Source organism: Acyrthosiphon pisum, chromosome A2 (assembly GCF_005508785.2).
Source record: "Acyrthosiphon pisum isolate AL4f chromosome A2, pea_aphid_22Mar2018_4r6ur, whole genome shotgun sequence".
Classification (NCBI taxonomy): Eukaryota; Metazoa; Arthropoda; class Insecta; order Hemiptera; family Aphididae; genus Acyrthosiphon; species Acyrthosiphon pisum.
The window spans coordinates 10,411,437-10,430,648 of NC_042495.1; the positions used below are offsets into that span (position 1 = coordinate 10,411,437).

Sequence of the window (19,212 nt, forward strand, 5' to 3'; positions counted from 1 at the left end):
TTCTAACTTAAAATAATTTGCAAATTTTTGTCATTTTTTACGTATTTTGTCAATATTTGAACTTTAGATGACTTATAAAAAAAATTGTGACTATGTATTTTTAATTTTTTTCATCTACCTTTGAAACAATATACTAGAAACCTTCTATTATATTTTAAAGCTTTTTTAACCAACAAATAAAATTTTATTGATATTAATAGAAAAAAAAACTAAAAAAATGGAATCTGAAAATGTCCGTACACAGCTCAAAATAAGTCAAAATATTTGGAAAATGTTGTACAAAAAAATGCTAATATAAACATTCAGTCAACATTTTATGTACCTACGATCATTTGTTTAAAAGTTACACCAAAAACCATAATCGATTTTCTCGAAAACATATCTTGCGTAAAAATTCCCGTTTTTCTTTTGTTTTATATTGTGCTTTTGTAAACTACTGGGAAATTTTTACTTTTGAGCCCCCCAAAGTACCAACTAGATTCACTTTCCTATCAGAAAAGATATTGTTGAAGAAAATCAAAGCATTTTTACTGTCCTGAAAGGTGTTTAAAGGTGTTTAAAGGTGTCCTAAAAAATATATCATTGTAAAATCAATACATTCAAGGCTCTGCTCAGAATTTAAAATTAAACAGTCATTAACGTTAAAGGGATTTAAAGTCCGTATTGACGACACACACCTTTTCAATACTCAGTACCACGAGATTACGAGTGAATTAGTTGACAAGATAAGTGTTGACGAAAGACGTTTCCAGCGTTGCCACCTAAAAAAAATTTGAACTTTAAATGAATGAAAAAAATAATCATGCTTACGTATCTTTAATAGTTTTGAACTTCCGTTAATATTCAATTTTTGAGCTTTTTTACCAGGTGAAAAAGTTTTTATTTTTATTTTATTTTAAACTTTTTAAAAAAAAGCTGCTAAGTGGATGTCACTCTGCTGTACAGTAGTTTACAAGTGGGGCACTATATATTGGATTGTATTTAAATATAAAATAAAAATACTAATATATCTCTTTTGAGATGTTTAATATTTAAAAAGCAGGTAAGTGGATGTCGCTCTGCTGTACAGTAGATTACAAGTGGGTCATTATATAATGGTTGTATATTAGATTTGAATTCAATGATATAATATCATCGTATAAGAAAAACGATTCTGAGCGGAGACAGTTTGTCAGTCTGTATATTTTATATTTTGTTATTATTTATTTTATCATGTAAGTTGAATTAATATTAAAATATGATAATTTTTTATTCGTTTCTATGGTGATAAACAAAGCGTTACAAATTAAAATCCCATTTTTAGCGTTTTTTTGTAATTTTCCGGTGGTTTTTCCCGTGGCATTAAATAACTATTAAGAAAAACGAAAAATGACCTCTCTAAAGTACCATCTTGATCCAATTTGCTGAAAGATAAGGTACTATATGTTGAAATCGAAACACTCCTTCTGGAAGAAATTTTGTATATAGGATATAAAAATAAAAAGAAGAAGAAAAATAAAAATAAACACCATTGTAAAAACAATAGCTCCCTCGCTCCGCTCAGAATCTAAAAACTAAACTTTATATTGAAATTCTGATACTAATGTATCGTCTTAAACACATAAAACCACATATTTGTATGTAAATTAAATTTCAAAAATTAAATGTTTAGGTTCGTAAATCGTTGTGTGGTGCGAGGAACTTTTACACGTATAGGATAGGCAATTACGATGAGCCTCACATACGGCCAATTAACTATATTAAGATTTGCCAATTAACTATATTAAGATGACAAAAATTGAAATATATATTTTCTTCATAGTTATTACAAGTCATTATAATAGTTAAATAGTCACACGTCTTTTTACAATTGCTCATAATTTTCTGAATAATGTGAGTAGAAACGTAAAACTTATATCACGATTCTTAGAATTGAACATTCTTTTAAATTAAAAAAAACTTTTTTCTGTTTTGTGCTCCTTTAGGATATAGTATAAGATAATAAAATTTGCATTCACTCCTACCTTCACAATCATAATTCATTTGTAACCAAATTCAAAAAATATAAGTGTGCACTCCGGATTATCAGAAAAAATAGCCACTTGCACTGCCACGTACCTATATTACACGCATAGTTATTACAGGGGAAATGAAACGGACAACGGCGAAAGTATTTAGGACTTACCAACTGGAATATAATGCTGCTCAAGTCTACAAAGTAATTTGCAAACACTATAATTACTACGTATGTTCTTGAAGCCAACTTCCTTTGGACAATATTTGACTTTCAACGAGATGACTGACGAGAAGTGTACCGAAGAATGGAGACATAGAATTTTCAGACTACGCCTTAATAAATACTAAATATGATATTTTATCGGCCGAGAGGGAATCAAAATTTGCCACATAGATAATATAGGATTAATGATAGGGCTTTTATGATTATCACATGAGAATGAACATACAATTATACAGGTCTTATCACAAACAAATTGATGTTTAAGTGTATAATATTATTATGGGTGGGCTGCATAATCGTCCTGTACCTCTTTACCGAACCGTTATCGCATCGTTAATCGCTAATGCTTCTTTAAATAAAACTGGGTGTTGCTTGAACGGCCGATAGTGTTAATCTAGTAGATTATATTATACTTGAGTAACAAAAACGGATGACTTCACGTGTCATTCTTAAAATCATTGTACAAAATATTGTTCTCAAAATATTTTTTCTATGAAGTTATTCCTACTATTAATCAAACACTTATTGCAAGATATTTATTTAAAACTAGCTGATCTTGTGCACTTCGTTTCCCGTTAAATGTACAACTCTACATGACTCAAACTTTGTTCAATTCGTTATTTAATATATTCGGTGTATGATGCTCAAAATTTATCTTAACTTTTATGTTGCCTGGAATAAAAATTCTGATTCGCAGCAGTATATTAATTATTATTATCAGTAGGCAATCTATCTGTGGTAGATCGCGGACCCCGTGCTGTTTGTACGTAAGTCTATGATTTAACTCTAAAGTATCAAAGTTATACCCAAGTAGGCTATGTCACTGAACCAGTGGCGTACCCAGGATTTTCGAATGGGGGGGGGCTAAACAAAGTAAATCAAAATTTAACATCATCTTAACAAACAATTTTCAATAAAGTCTTATAGCAGTTAATTGTAATATTTCATTATTATATACTTTTTATAACACATACATAATATATTAGTGATATATTTAATTAGTAGGAAGTAGGGACTGATTTATTATAAAAAATATGTTATACGATTATTGCTTATAATAGGTCGTTGTTACTTAAGATAATAGTACGTTCAACGTTGTATTCAACACTGTTTTTAGGAATATAATGGTTGGTACTTTGTATTTTATAATATAAAATGTATTCCATAACACGGCCAATGGGGGGGGCTGAAGCCCTCTAAGCCCCCCCCTGGGTACGCCACTGCACTGAACTCTTCCTAAACGGCTGGACTAATTGTGAATGCCGAGTCTGTCGACCAATATTTCATTTTTCTTTTTTTAATGTACCTCCTCTCCCCCATCGGGTCGAAGCCAGTAAGCCACCACTGTTCGCGGTGTTGAGTTTCAATATTTGAAAAACCTACTCGCAACAAATCTGCAAGTCTATGTCCGGAGCCTGCAACTCGTCGTACTTGTCCCGCTGGATCTTGATACACGCGTGGTAAGCCGACTTTAACAAACTGCCATGGCCGGCTTCAAAAACATTATATTATATTAAATTAAATTTATATTGTTTATAGTCTGTTGTCTTGTTCTATGTGATGAAGGACGCGCGCGCATACGTGCTATATATATCTACCACAAATTCTGATTTCACCCAAAAAATGAATATGTCCCACAACTTGTAATAATACGTAAAAAAAATTTAATTCCTTATAGGCGCTGCGCGTGGCAGTTAAGTAGCGTGGCACGCAAGCACATACACGTAAAATTGCAAACTTGGAAGGCTATAACTTCTAAAACAATATGGTTTCCGGTAAAAAAATTACACCACTGTTTTAAGCATAAAAAAACAAGTCGTTTAAAAAAAATTGAAAATCGTGAGGGAGTTTGTAAAGTGCATTTTAACTGCATTTTTACAGAGTCTATTGGACTTCAGTTTTTGATTTCGTGCAATCAAAACAAAAAAAAAATAAAAGTGTGAAAATTGGTCTTATTCAAAATCAAATTGTATGATAGATCCCCCAAGTTTCTTTATTTTCTTATATATTATTAATACACGTTTTGTCTACTTTTGATATGTGTTTGTTTTCAATAATTACTAGTTATTATTTGTATTATTTTGCTATTTTTCTTTATCGTGATTATTAACTCCAATAGTCGTAAACAATTTGGTTAGCGTGATATATTATGTCCACCAAATAACCAAAATGTGGTTCATTATATTATGTGATGATATCATTTTTCGGTCGGTTATTTACAATTTGTTTTCATAAACATTTTCGGGGGATACGCGCCCGGCAGCCGGCACTTTTGGGGATTTCCTCTTTTCCGCCCGCTGGACGGAAAAAGGTTGCTTTCGAACGCTTCAACCGTGGTCGAAAACCAAACTATCGGTGCAGGCGTGACAAAAAATAAATTATGTAACCTCGTACAATATTATACCTGTTGCACACAATAAATTTAAGTTAAACGTTTGATGTAGATCTCAAATATAGTGTATTTTTCTATTTCAAAATTAACAGTGATCGTGTTCACTTGGGTGCACCCCACGTCCCTACATCAAAATTGTATATTACCAATTGTTCTGTGATTATACTAATATAGCAGTAGTGTCAAACCATATGAATATTAGAGCATATTTACATATTATCATTGAATTTGTAGAGCAAAGCAATGGTGTGGTGAAAATTTATAAACCATGATGCACATTATACATTTCAGTACCTACCCACTCTTTGTTTCATTAATATTACATATAGGTAGTATTTATATTATAAGTATTATGTGACTGTAAATATTTTCATTTTTGTTTTATGTTATTGGTTACCATAATGCATCCAACCATCCAACCCCCCAAAAAAATGTCCACCATGACGTCTAGGTTTTATAAAACCCTGTTCACCATGCCACTTGAGCAGAGCATTCTGACTTCTCAGTATAAACTGTACCCGGGTGAAGTTTTCTCTCATATATTTATTTTAAAGAGTTATAAGTAGGTACCTAGCCTATAAGTAGGTACTAGGTACCTACTTATAACTCATATAAAAATAAAAATATAAAAATAACTGCTATATCTGTGCTACAGTATACAGTTTATATTTTCCTAGTCCTATAAAAATTTGATTATGAGTAAATTTACTCATAATCTAATTTAACAACAAATTAACAACTCTAGTAAGAATACAATAAGAGTATTTATTATGTCATGTGTCCGTAAGACAGAAATAACAAATGCGGGTACGACAACATCCTCTTAATAACAATGCATGATTTGTTTTTGTTTTTTACATGTTTCATAAATATGAGTTATGAAAAAACAAACTTTTCATATTGACATTCCAAAATAAAAACATTTATCTTCGAAGTTTAAAGAAAATATTTAGTAATACGAGAACAAAAAATTATACATAAACATAGGTGTAATACAGGTTTACCTCTTAAAGTTAATATGCATTAAAAACGAAAAAAATCATTAACAAACTAAGATCAAAACAATAAATATAAAACAATTATTATTATATATATTCTTTTAACTGACATAACAGAACTTTTTAAAACTCTTTCATTGATAACAAGACCATGGTTTTGACTACAAAATAAATAATATTTGTCACTTCATTTGGTTACACGCTACTTCAAAATTCAAATTAAATATTTTTAAAACACATAATTTACTAAATAATTTACATAATAACTAGGTATAAATGTTATAGACAATTGCACAAATTAATTACAAATTACAATTAATATAAAAACCCGACGGGAATAGTTTAAAGTTTAAACATATATTATAATATTGCTTATTTTATCTTAATATTGTATCAATAGTGCTATGCCACATGAACATATCTCAGAAAATGATACTAAATCTAACTAAAAAAATTTTAATGTTTATAAACAGTCTTAAATTTCAAATATTATATACAATTCAGGGAAATATTTTGGCATTATAACAATTAAAAATATTAAGAAAATATTCCTATGGAATCATATTCTATCATACTATAATATATCATATTATAATATTGTATTTGATCAATTGTAGAAAATACTATACCTATCTATTGTTAATAAGTTTGGATTAACAAAACATTTAAGATATGATTAAAAGTTAGGTATAATTTTTAGATAATATAATAAAAAAAAAGCCCACAACAAAAGACACACAAAACGCTATATAGTCTTTACGAGTGTATCCCACTTTCAACTTATTTTATACAATATTTTTGTGCTGTAACCAGTGCTCGAATTGTGGGTTTGGAGGGGGGAGGTGTGCGCAGGGGGACGGAGCTCCCTTACTATTTTTTTTTACTTGGATGGGGGGGACGGTACAAACTTATATCTGAAATAATTTTTATTAAAATGTGGATTTCAATTAAAGTCAATTATATAACAAGTTTTACTATTTTTCATATGAAACGGTTAAAAATTTGTCTATTGTTCGTTCATTTGTTTCAAGTTTAAACCTCGCTACATATTATATTAAATAATTTTCCTTGCATATATTCTTTTTTTGTTTGGAATCTAAATTATCCAAATTGCTTTCTGTAAATTGAGCTATTTTTGTTTCATCCAAGACAACTCTTATCTAGTTTGTTTAATTAAAACAAATTTAAATTAATGTTCAAACATAATGGTAGGGCTTGGGGCTAACTAATTTTGAAAAACTATAGTTTCAACCTTCTGTTTAGTTGTTGGTTTGATGGACATTCTGCATTGTTTTAGCACAAAAAAGGTTGAAGTAGGACACATGCTTTATAGCTATTTTGTGGAATTTTTTTCCGAGGCTCTTTTGATCTGAATAAATTTTTTCATGAAATATGAGTTGTATTATGAATGACTTTAATAATTAAAATACATCTCATGAAATTAATGAACATGATAAATTGGTACACATTTATAAACTCAAATGTTTTACAAAATAAAAAAATAAATATAAATGGTAAACATTGTCATCATAATTGCATAAAAGTACCAATTCCCTACATACATAATATAACAATAACAATCTATCAAAAAAATAACAATTTTAATATTGTACATTGGATATACTTATCAAAGATAAACTAATATTATCTCTATTGAAATTCTAATCCTAAATAATTGTCTTAATACACACAATAAAAATAATCAAATCTGTAAACATTTAACATCTTGTATTTAATTAGTCATTAATAGTACCTATAAATATTCTTATTATTTCTATATACAGTAAACTCTCGTTATGTTGAAACTCAAGGGGAACAGAAACATGTTCAAGATATCAAAAAGTTTTAGATATTGAGTTTTATTGTAATGGTAATTATTTTAAGGGGATTTCTATTGAGTTCAAGATTAAAAAAAAATTTGAAATATTGACGTTCATCATGATAAGAATCAACTGTCGCAACATCAAGATATGTTATTTTTGTCTTTTGTTTATCGTGTACATTTGGCAAAAACATCTTTTGGCATTATTGTATTGCTTAAATTTTTGACTGAAAAACCACTTTTTAGTATTGTTTATAATCAGTTTATACCAGCTAGTAAAAATGTTAGAACCTAGGTTTTTTATTATCCAACACTGTAACCAAGAATAAGGACTAAAGCTAAAAAATTGGTATTAACACTCCGATGGCTAATCTTGAGTGCAACAACAATGGCCGTGAAACATTGGTTGAAACCAATATTAATTTAAACACTTTTAATTTTGATTGTTAAATGTTTTGTTTTATTTTACAGTCAAAGTTTTGAAGTGAACATTTATTTAGATTCATAGATTAGAGGTTATGGTTTTATACAATAGTTTTTTAGTTGTAAGGTATGATCACAGTTACGTTGTTGGAAACAAAAAAACCAAGGTTTATAAGCTATTTATGAGCCGTATAAGACAATATAATAAATCAAGATGTTGTCTTAATAGTTAATTATGAACATATTTTTTACCAAAATATAACTCTTTGGGTTAATTGTGGTTATACATTTAATGTCGTAAATAAAATATAAAAATAAGAAAGTAATTTAGACTACTCCCATTTACACATTAGTTTTAAATTAATTAAGAATATATTATCTCATCTAAATGTTTTAAATACTGTAAAAGGTAATTATACTTAGCTATCCCTAACTTATGATATGTAAGGTAATTAAAAGTTAAAACATATGTTAAAAACTAAAACTGTTTTGTGCGTATACCGAATTTATCACAGTTAAAATATTTCAATTTGGCATAAGATCATTGGTTTCGTTTTTTAACTTAATGGAAAACTGTATTTTTATTTTTATTTGCCTTGCGATTTTCTGAAATAATAAAATAATTAACATTAAATACATTTGAAATCTTTAATTTATTTTTAAGAAATATGGTAGTTTTTATTTTTTAATACCTTATTGGAAGACGACTCAAAGGTTTATTTTTGGAATTTTTATCCAATGATTCATCAGACAATGATTTTTCAGTTTTTATTTCTGACAAAACAATTTGATTTCCATCTACATAACAAGATTGTGGTCTTTTTGCTGCAAACTTAACAAGGTTACCATTTGCATCTTTTTTAATATCAACATTGATACAGGACATCACAGGTACACTAAGTCTTTTTCCACCAAAATTGGCATTTCTCTTGGCAATATTTGTTGAGCGAGTTACCACATGTTCACTAGTTTCATGTCTCTTTTGTGATAGATATGCTGGTGTGAGTGTTCTATCTTTTTTTACTGGCAGATAAGATATTTTTTGCTCTTTGAGTGATCTACCATTTTGTGGATCAATAACTATTTGCTGTACAGGTGTAGGTATTTTTGACGAATGTTCTATCATTTTATTAATGGAAACACCAGTATCTTTGATGAACTCAGATTCCAACATACTAGAAATATAACAGAATTATCTTTTATTAATTTTTAAACTAAAATTCAATGTTACATACAAGCCAATAATACTAAGTTTATACCATTTCTTACGTAATAATTTATAAGTAATTTAACAAATATTCTGATAAATATTATAATAATTAAGTGATATTAGGTTAACCTTAATAATTGATTTCTTTAATTAATTATTTTTTAATTTTGTAGACCGAGCAATTTTGCTAATTAAAAATTGTTTTTAATTTACCTATTTAATTTTTATTAAATTTAAAAAAAAAAAAAAAAGTTTTTTACATTAATAAGATGACTTAATGATAAGTTTTTAATTCAATATGAAGAACTCTATACTCTATTCCCGGTAAGTTAGTGCACTTTTTTTTTTGTGCACGCAGTGTATGGTGAATATGTTGTGACAATATAATTCACTACTTTTTCACTGTGGTGTTTCGTTAGGTGAAACTGTAGAACAACAGTGAACTACATTGTCACAACATTTTCACCATACTCTGCGTACTCAAAAAAAAAAAAAGTGGGTCTACTTATGGGAAATAGAGTATAGTAACCATATTTAACTTAACATAGAAATAAAATAAATATAAATGGATATTTTATTTTATATAAAAAAAAAATAACTATATACCTGCATTAATTAATTATTTTATATACTCACAATGCCTTTTTACCCGCTAATGTAATTTTATCATCTTCATTTGGTGTTCTTGAACCTGTGAAAAAAAATACTAATATTATAATATAAATAAAAATGTTGACTTAATGTTACTCACATTCATCTATTTGGCTTGAAAACATCTTTTCTTCAATTAGACTTTTTAAGAACACACCACCATTGTCCAATTGAAAACGTTCAGATGACTTCAAAAGCGATAAACGAGATTCTTCACTAAATTTGATTATATCTTCGTCAATTTCCGTGTATTCAGACATAATCCTCTTACCCTAAAAATTAAATTATTTTTAGTATACTTAACAAAACAACAATTTTAATTTAAAACTAAAAAAAATTATATATTTTATTAAATTATAACAAAAAATATCATGCACATTGATACAATTTGGACCTTGATTAAAAAATGTTCAAATGAGTACAAAACACAAAAAATAAGTTATTTTAATTTGAAAAAATGTTCAACAATGTTATAAGTTAAACATTTTTTACTCACATTATTCAATAAGATACTAAATAAAAGTTATTCATTAAATGACTCTTATAATATAAATTATAAAATAAAAATTATTCATTTTAATATATTATATTATATCAAATGAGTTATAATAAATAATCATCACTAAATATTTTTAATAAGTTATTCTTAAAAATATTATAATTTATTTAGGTAGAGCAGAATAAACAAAAAAAAATGTATGGTAGCTATTACAAGTGTAATAGATAGCATATTAAACCATTACCAAAATAAATTACTTTTTGTATTTTAAATTTTTAAATACAAAAAGTTAATATGTTAGCAACACAAAATTTGTTTTATCTATCTGATTCGTGTGCAACATAGCAAATTTGGGTTCAGCAACATCAATCATGTGTTGTTAGGCCTTAATACTTGAGTGAATTGATATTATCAAACTTAAAGTTAAGATTATAATATCTTTGAACATAAGCTATTTGTTGACATTTTAATTTTTATGGTAGTTATGAGTGTATAAAATATTTATATAATTAATGAGCATAATATTGTAATAAAATCTAAAATATAAACACAGATAAATATCCTAACCAACTTAATTTAAAGTTTGATACTCAAATATTGAAAATACAAGATTAGTTCTGCTGAATGCTAATTTGCTATGTTGCACATTGGTCAAAGATAAAAAACAAATAGTTGGACGACATCCTCTTAATATCTTTTGATGGTAACTAAAATGACAATAAATATTGTATAAATTGTATGTATTATTGAAATGACTATGTTAGATTGTAGTATTGTACGTATTAATCAATATTTAATTAATAATTGACTATCAATAATTATGAAAACTTAACAACCTATATTCCTAACCAAACTGTGCATAATACACAATAATTTTCATGTCATGTTATATTTTAATACAATAACTGTCAATCAATTTGTATACTACTATACTCTAATCAGCGGCCCGCATGTGGCCCTTTAACAAATTTTGTGCGGCCCGTACTACAACTGAATTTTACATTCTAAAATCAAATATTCTATACTCAAGTAAATAAAATAAAATACTTATATCAAAATAATATTTTTTACTTTTATAACTAATAATTATTATCATTTAAAATTTTAAAATGTAACTATACTCAAAATGAGATGATGACTCGGCGGCGACCAGTTTTTGTCGGGCGGTGGTCAGACACCGTTCCCACAGTGATGTGTCGGGTGCTGCCACGGAACAAAGCCACTCCTATGCGCACAACTTGGCCACCTAGGCATCAACTCATTTTGAACAGAGTATAGGAACTAGGACTATTTATACTGGGGTCCTGGGGAAAAAAAAGTGCTTTGATCCATATTATGCGCAAATTAAAATTTACTGCATGTGGCCCATGTAATTTTCAAAAACAATTGGCCCTTTCCAAAATCCTAGTGGGGACTGCTGCTCTAACTAGAACTCCCTTTTAACCTTTGCAAAACATAGTTACAAAGGTATCTCAATCACATTTATTCTTGAAAACAATAATATTTATACTATTTAGATACTACACCTTTTAGTATATATTTTATTACTGTATTTAAATCTGTCATATTATAAAAACTTGATATAATTACCCGTAGTATGAGATCAACAGTAGTATTGCAATATTCTAAAAGTGGACGTTGTTCCTGGACAGTTCGATCTTCATCACATAAAAGTTTGTTTATAGTATCAATTAATTTATCAACTAAAGGTTTTTCAGTCGAAATCTTAAATATATTCACTATGTTGGGCATTATATTACACAAGCTATATCTAATATTTGCGACCTTATCATCTGAAATAAATAACAGTATATTATATAGGTTATAATTAGAAAATCCAATATTCCATTAAAATACCTGGCTCATTAATTAATCACCTACTATTATTAGCAAAAAAAATAACAAAATTACACAATCAGGTTTATGAGCTTAATAATATAAATTATATTGTTATTTAAAACCAAATAAGAATGTTATGCAAGTTCACTTATAATAAATAATATGTTGTGGACTGCTAGAAAACTCTTATAGTTGCAAATGAAGCTATATTGATTATGGTAAATGGACATTTCCCCGATATATTTTTGATGCAGATATTTTTCCCCCATTTTTTTTTTTTTAAGTTTATTATTGACTAATATCATTGAATTTAATAATACAATATTATTTATTATTTAATATGAAATAATATTTTAGATTCTGAGTGAAACGATGAATGTATTGATTTTACAATGACGTGTGTTTTTTTTTTGTGTTTGTGTACATGATAAATAGTCGAAATAATGCTTCGATTTTCAACTTCAATATCTTGTTCGATGGGAAAGTGAATATTGTTGGTGCATTGGGAAGTTTAAAATTTAAAATTCCCAGAAATTTTAAAAAACGTCGTGAAAAACAATAGAAAAATTAAGGAAAAACGGGAATTTTTACGCAAAATCGATTTTTAATAAAATCGACTTTGGTTTTTGGTGTAACTTTAAAACAAATGATCGTAGATGCATGACATTTCACTGGTTGTTTATATTTTCATTTTTTATACATGATAAAATTTTCAAAATATTTTGATTAGTTTTGAACTGTTTAGGGACATTTTCAGTTTCCAATTTTATTCGTTTTTTTTCTATGAATGTCAATAAAACTTTGTTTGTTGAGTAAAAATCAAAGCTTTGCACTCGAACATAACCCGAAACCTGAATTAACCCAAAACCTTGATTGAAAAAAATTAACACCCAAAAACACCCGAAACACGAATTATTGAAAATGAAGTGGTATATCAATTTGTATGTATTTTTTTGCAACTAACGCGACTAAGAAGATAGTAGTGTGAGTGTGTAATAAATAACTAAATTTTTTTTTTTGTAACCTACAAAATAATTAATTAAATATTTAAAAAAGACATTGATGCTAGATGATTGTTTTATTTTATTTCACAATATTCAATAATAGATAATAGTAATTGTGTTGTCTAACATTCTTAATCAAAAATAAATACAACGAAAATACGTTCAGTTAAAAATTAAAATATATAATAAGCGAGAACTTTCTTTTGTTGAAAAAGGACTGAGTACCTAAGTAGTAAGTACTAAGTAATAAACTAATAAGTATTAATATTTAATTTAATTTTTTAATTTTTTTCATTATGTTTACTTTAAATATAAAATCAGATTAGTATATCAAATTTGCATTAAAAATCTCATGTTAATTGATATACAACATTTGTAAGTTTTAATACCATAGATAAGTATAAAATATGTCTTATACCTAGACTGACATACCGTCTCCACTCAGAATTGCTTTTCTTATACAATGATATTATATCATTGAATTCAAAATTAATACTATCCATTATAGTGACCCACTTGTAACCTACAGTACAGCAAAGCGATATCCACTTGCCCACCTTTTTTTTTTTAACATAAAATATATTATAAACATTTTTTTTTTTCATAAATATAATAGATTATAAATCTATATGTTTGATCCACAAAACTACTTAAAAAAATAAAAATATTTTAATATTACCTATTATTAAATATTAAACTTTAAAAATAATAAATGGGGAGAAAATGTCAGCATCAAAAATATATTGGGGGGAATATCCTACTACACTGAAAAAAGTCTAAAGGAAATGTCTGGGGGAAAATGCCGCGATTCACTGGTTATAATATCCTTCTTTACAATAGGGTAGTCTATTGAGAAATTCATATTTAATTTTTCACAATACATTCAGCTAATTTTTAAATTTAATTTCTTGGTTTCTAAAATAATTCAATAAAATTAATATAAAGACATTTAAAGTTGTCACTTTTTTTCTTGTTTTAGATAAACGTCTATAATGTCTTGAGACATAGAAAGAAGTTTTTCCAAGTATGTTACCCAATGTTTTTTTAAGTAATGAAATTTGTTGAATACAAATCCGGGCATTAGTTATAATATATTTGGATTTAAACTTTGCAGTTTGTATAAATGTGTATGGGCTACGGTTTTTTGTAGCTATAGGAGTTATTAGGGACAGTCTACTTATTACTCATATGGTTTAAAATTCAGACACTTATATTAATACATAAATAAAAAATAATATACCTGCCAAAGAAAGTAAACTCAAGAAAAAATGTTTTTTAAAATATGCTGAGGAAAATACATTCAAAGCTTCTTGACATATAAATATGTAAAATGATCTTTTGTAAAAATTTGGATTTTGCACTGTACCTGAAAAAAATCATTGTAACAAATCATGAAAACAAAATAAAAACATTGAAATTTAAGTAATCTATTAGAAGTAAATGCATATTTATTGTTTTTTTTTTTTTGAAATAATATATATGAGTATAAAATGTCTAGTAAGACAAAATCTTATCCGTAATATTTTGAAATTTAAAATATTTTACTCTTTTACACAAAATCAAACAATGACGAGTGTACCAATATTGTTATGGTTATTTTTTCTGCAACCGTGAATATTCAATAATATTTTAATATAAAAACTTAAATGAAATTAAAACTTAACATACTAACTATAAATTAAATTAAAAATATTGTATTGAGATAGTTACGATCAATGAGATGTTCACGTAGTAGTGTTCTTTGATTAGCATCTAAATTATAACGTAAAATTGTTAATATCAATGTGCAAACAGCTTCTCTAATTGGTTTTTGTCTCTGTAAAAAAAAAATAGATGAACTATAGGTAACATCCAGACAACATATTAAATAAAATATATTACTTACAACACATTCCAATCTATTGAGCATTACTTTTCCAACATAAAACACTTGGTCAGATGTGTAACATGTAGGCAAAACTATTATCTGGTGTAAAAACTCTGCATACAATCTCCAGTTGTATTGGACAAACAAAAATTCTTCCAAGAGCATCAGTGATTTTAAAACTTGTTCTTGATATTTCTTTAAAATAAAAATAAAATAAGTTTAAATATAGTAAATTTAATTTACATTTATGTGTTTATTTACCATTTTTGTAATTATAAAGCTTAAATTAGGAATCATCACTTTTAAAACTTTAATATCTCTCTCAGACAACATTTTCATTAACACTGAAGAAATCAATACAACTTTATCATTTAATGATACCAAAACCTAAAAAAGAATAAAGTAATGTAATAACAATTTCAATCTTTAGAAAATATGGAGGAAGTTTATCTAAATAAACTACTTACTTCTTTGATAATATCAACCAAAGCAATTCTTATCTCCACATAATCTTCGGAGACCAAATCAACCAAATGATTGATAAGATAAATTAACAAAGTTGTGCTACCCTTATCAGATGAACTTAAAATTATGATTTCTGTTAGACTCGCAGCACAGAGTTTTTGAATAGTCAAATATGGCTTATCACTAATAGTATGATCCTGTTGATGTAAATAAGTATATCAGTGATTAACATAAACATTATTATTTACTTATATTTGAAATAGTTTTTAAGTATTAATAAGTATTTTAATTAAATAGCTTATCAATATAATATATGAATTGTATAATATTATAATTTATAGGTAGTTTATTTATTATTCAGTATAATAAAATTAACCTAAAACACAATATGAAGATTGGATAAAGTAATTCAAGTACCAAATAGATTGAGGGATTTGTGCTCATACATTAATAAACATGGAGATTTTTAGAATCTAGATAAATAATACCTAAGCTAATTATTGGGTACTGTATTATATTAATATGATACAGTAGATTCTTGTAAAGTTGAATATTTTGTAATCTCAAACTAAATGAAAATCCCCTTGAAATAATTATAATTACAATAAAACTCACTATCACAAACATTTTTCCCCCTCTTGAGTTTTGACATAACAAGAATTTACTGTATCAAGTATTTTTTTTATATATATATACATAAAAGATAAAATAAATAACATTAAACCGGACATTAAACTTAAAAAAATATACATTTTTTAAAGTGTTGGGTAAATACCTAGGTATTTTTATGTATAATAAAAGTAATTTTTTGATGCATTGTAATTAAAATAAAATAATAACCTTTATGGCAGTTAATGTGATTAAATTGCTTTCAGGAATGATAAATATAGTAATACTGATTTAAAATAATATAATAGAAACTAATTTATACTTACATTATTACATATATAGTCAGTTTTGCAATCAATTTTCAGTAAATCTGTATATTTATTGACGAACCAAGATACATCTTCAAAACTTAAATAATCTATAAATGACAATCCAATTATTACCATAAAAACAAGATTATTAATAAAACAATTTTACCAAATTTTAGTATTAGAAACTTCCAAAAACTATCCAATATATATTTGTAAACAAAGTTATTAATACCTTCAACAAATGAGAAAAAATGCGTATGTTATTATATAACGATATAATTATATTTTAAAAGAATTTAATTGAAATAATACAAATATTTTTACTTAGAATCTATTTTTGGGAAATCTTTTTTGTCAAAATCAATGCAATATCGAAACAATAGTGAGCTAGTTTGGATCACAGATTTCTTTAGCAAACATTTAAATCAATACATTATTAACCATTTTTAAACCAAAATCAAAAAAAAATTAGAATGTAAAAATTTCAAAAAACTGTCAGGTTACGGGTTTTTAGTTATGAAGAAAAAGCCATACCCGCACATGTTGACTCAGTCAAGTACAACATATCAAATTTTACAAATGTCTAATTTTAAAATGTTCATAACTTGCTTAAAATGAAAATATCAATAAAAGCAGAGAAGCCTTGTATCAGTGCTTCTTAAACTTAGGAATTACGTAACGCCTGTTTTACAATCATAGTTAAAACCTCGGTTACGCTTAACCGCTTAACGCTGTTATTTTACACAGTTCTTGTCTATAATTATGAAGCCTATGATCAAAATATATAAAAACTATTATTTTTGACTTAATAAGAAAATGTCTCATCATAACATACCAGGCAATAATTATAATGCATAATATACATTAACATGATTTTAAATTAAAGTTTTGTACATTGGTTGTAAATAATTTATATAACAAAATACAAATGTATTTAGAAATATTTAGAAGTTTGCATACAAAAATTTTAAAAATAAAAAACAGTAAAAACAAATCACTTACCTCTAAGAGCTTTACAAATGACACCAAAATTCTTGGCAACAGCCACCACTAGGAAATTACATTTATTAAAATCTGTGTCAATTAGTTTTTTAACCATTGGCACCACAACAGTAACAATTATTTCCCTGGGAAAGCATGGTATTATGTCTACAATGACATCGAGCAGAGCAACTTTGACACCATAATCAGCATTATTAGCTAAATCCACAATTGCTGGCAGCAAAATACAGTCTTTTGAATTGTCTGTATTGTCTTTAAGAAATGCACTCACTTTACTTAGCTCTTGGCAAACAGTTTTCCTTACTAGAACACTTTCATCCTGGCAAAGTGATAAAATACATGGCCATATTTCACGTTTAATACTAAAATTACAAATAAGTTTATAAATATAGGTACAGCAATATTAAAGGTAAAAATAAAATATTAAATAACTTACGTATATGCATTTAGTTTAGGGGCAAGTGATCCAAAAATTCTGCAACTAATTAAACGTAATGATTCAGGCTTGGATATATCACTTCTTTCAATAGCAAATGGTAAAATCTGACAAAATTTGGAATAGGTATTAGAAGAAAAAATCATCAAGAAAATACAATTATTTCAATATTATGTTACCTCTCTTTGTAAGCAGTCAACAGGCAAGAATTCAATAAAATCTAGCAGCGTGTCCAACCATGTATTGATAACACCTATGATTAATGATAAATTAAAACTTTTAAACGTTTCAGTTATAAGTTAATGATGACATCAAGTAACAACTTACTATTATTGTTGACGGTATGATTATCTAAAGTAGTGAGAATGGTGGTCAAAAATGTCTGTTGGAACAAATCGGTCGTGAGCAGCTGCCTTTTCAAAATGTTCCTCACCGTTTCGGTCGCTTCATAATGATAATCGGCCGAGTCCTTTGTGTCATTCTAAAAACAGTAACAAACTAAAGTTATTTGTTTGCACTAGGTACACCGCTTATTCGTCGACAGATCAATACTTACATCTTGCATCATACAGAAGGTTGATAGTAGACATAGCTCGGTGTGTCTCGTGCACTGCGGATACGTTGGAGTTTTATTCTGTTCACCTTCCGGCGACTACACCGTCCCATCGAATGGTAGATAGACAGGTAGACATGCGCTCACGACATTCCGTTTCCGGCCCGACGACCCTTTTACAAACGGTGAACAAATTATTTAATTGCACACAATTTACGCCGACCGATCGAATAGCGCGAACGTGGTGGACGAATCTTTTATCTACGGGACGAATGACCACTGACGATGGCTATCAGGCATCTACTATCTAGGACGAACGAGTAGGTGTTATTCCGTGGTGTAGGTACAGTTGTAGTGTGCGTGCGTGTGAGTGCAGGTGTAGGTATCGCCAGTATGTAGTGCGAGCGGTTAGATGTTTATTTCTGGAATGACTCACGGTGCGGTTAAATAACGGAAGCGGCGATGCTGGTGTCGGTGGACGACGGGTGGGGAAGAAGAAACAACGAACATATTTTTATTACCTACGCATCTGTGAGATGGGTGACACGAACCGACGAACCGCCGCCGCAGCAGAGCCAACAGCCACACTGGTCACTGCCGAGTTACGAGAATAATAAATTGGTGTTGTAGTCATTATTGTTATTCATTACTATTATTCAGAAACCCATTTCTAGTAACACGATAACAGCGATATCGTACATTATTATTGTGATAACAACCCTCGACGCTTATCGTGGTGCGATTATTATTTTTTTTATAATGTTAATTACCATACTATTAGAGTAATACATAAAAAAAACTTTTTTTACTAGTTTATGCTCTAATAAAAATATTATTCACTTATTTTCCATATAATATGTAATTTGCATAAAAATATCAGGTAGAGTTTGTTAAGTTTTTGCCATTTCAAGAA

General features: G+C 27.7%; 1 protein-coding gene and 1 long non-coding RNA gene across 4 annotated transcripts; both read right to left on the reverse strand.

Moving 5' to 3' along the window:
- Positions 1-434: 434 nt before the first annotated feature.
- LOC107883602 lies at positions 435-2,370 on the reverse strand. Its single transcript, XR_001679409.2, has 3 exons — positions 2,165-2,370; positions 2,004-2,097; positions 435-761 (listed from the first exon to the last, which is right to left on the reverse strand). It is a non-coding gene; the product is annotated as an uncharacterized LOC107883602 (long non-coding RNA).
- Positions 2,371-7,407: 5,037 nt separating this feature from the next.
- LOC100160264 (serine/threonine-protein phosphatase 4 regulatory subunit 4) lies at positions 7,408-18,978 on the reverse strand. Of its 3 annotated transcripts, XM_029488981.1 has the most exons (17): positions 18,821-18,978; positions 18,303-18,472; positions 18,074-18,227; positions 17,926-17,999; positions 17,747-17,853; positions 17,311-17,672; positions 16,324-16,415; positions 15,391-15,585; positions 15,185-15,310; positions 14,942-15,118; positions 14,767-14,872; positions 14,297-14,422; positions 11,804-12,006; positions 9,815-9,986; positions 9,700-9,769; positions 8,546-9,028; positions 7,408-8,459 (listed from the first exon to the last, which is right to left on the reverse strand). In XM_029488981.1, exons 2-17 carry the CDS (start codon positions 18,312-18,314, stop codon positions 8,441-8,443), a joined length of 2,478 nt encoding a protein of 825 aa, XP_029344841.1. In that variant the 5' UTR covers positions 18,315-18,472; positions 18,821-18,978; the 3' UTR covers positions 7,408-8,440. The 3 variants fall into 3 exon arrangements, with proteins under 3 accessions (XP_029344841.1, XP_001943387.2, XP_016659363.1); XM_001943352.5 differs by having other exon boundaries at positions 9,700-9,754; positions 18,303-18,832; XM_016803874.2 differs by having other exon boundaries at positions 18,303-18,832.
- Between the last annotated feature and the right edge of the window lie 234 nt (positions 18,979-19,212).

What these genes read in the sequence shown, in the direction of transcription:
- LOC100160264 (XM_029488981.1), bottom strand. An exon ending in CATTTGTAAAGCTCTTAGAG is followed by an intron (nt 16,416 to 17,310) that starts GTAAGTGATTTG and finishes TGTCATTTATAG; the next exon opens with ATTATTTAAGTTTTGAAGAT. An exon ending in TTAGCGGGTAAAAAGGCATT is followed by an intron (nt 9,029 to 9,699) that starts GTGAGTATATAA and finishes TTATATTTCTAG; the next exon opens with TATGTTGGAATCTGAGTTCA.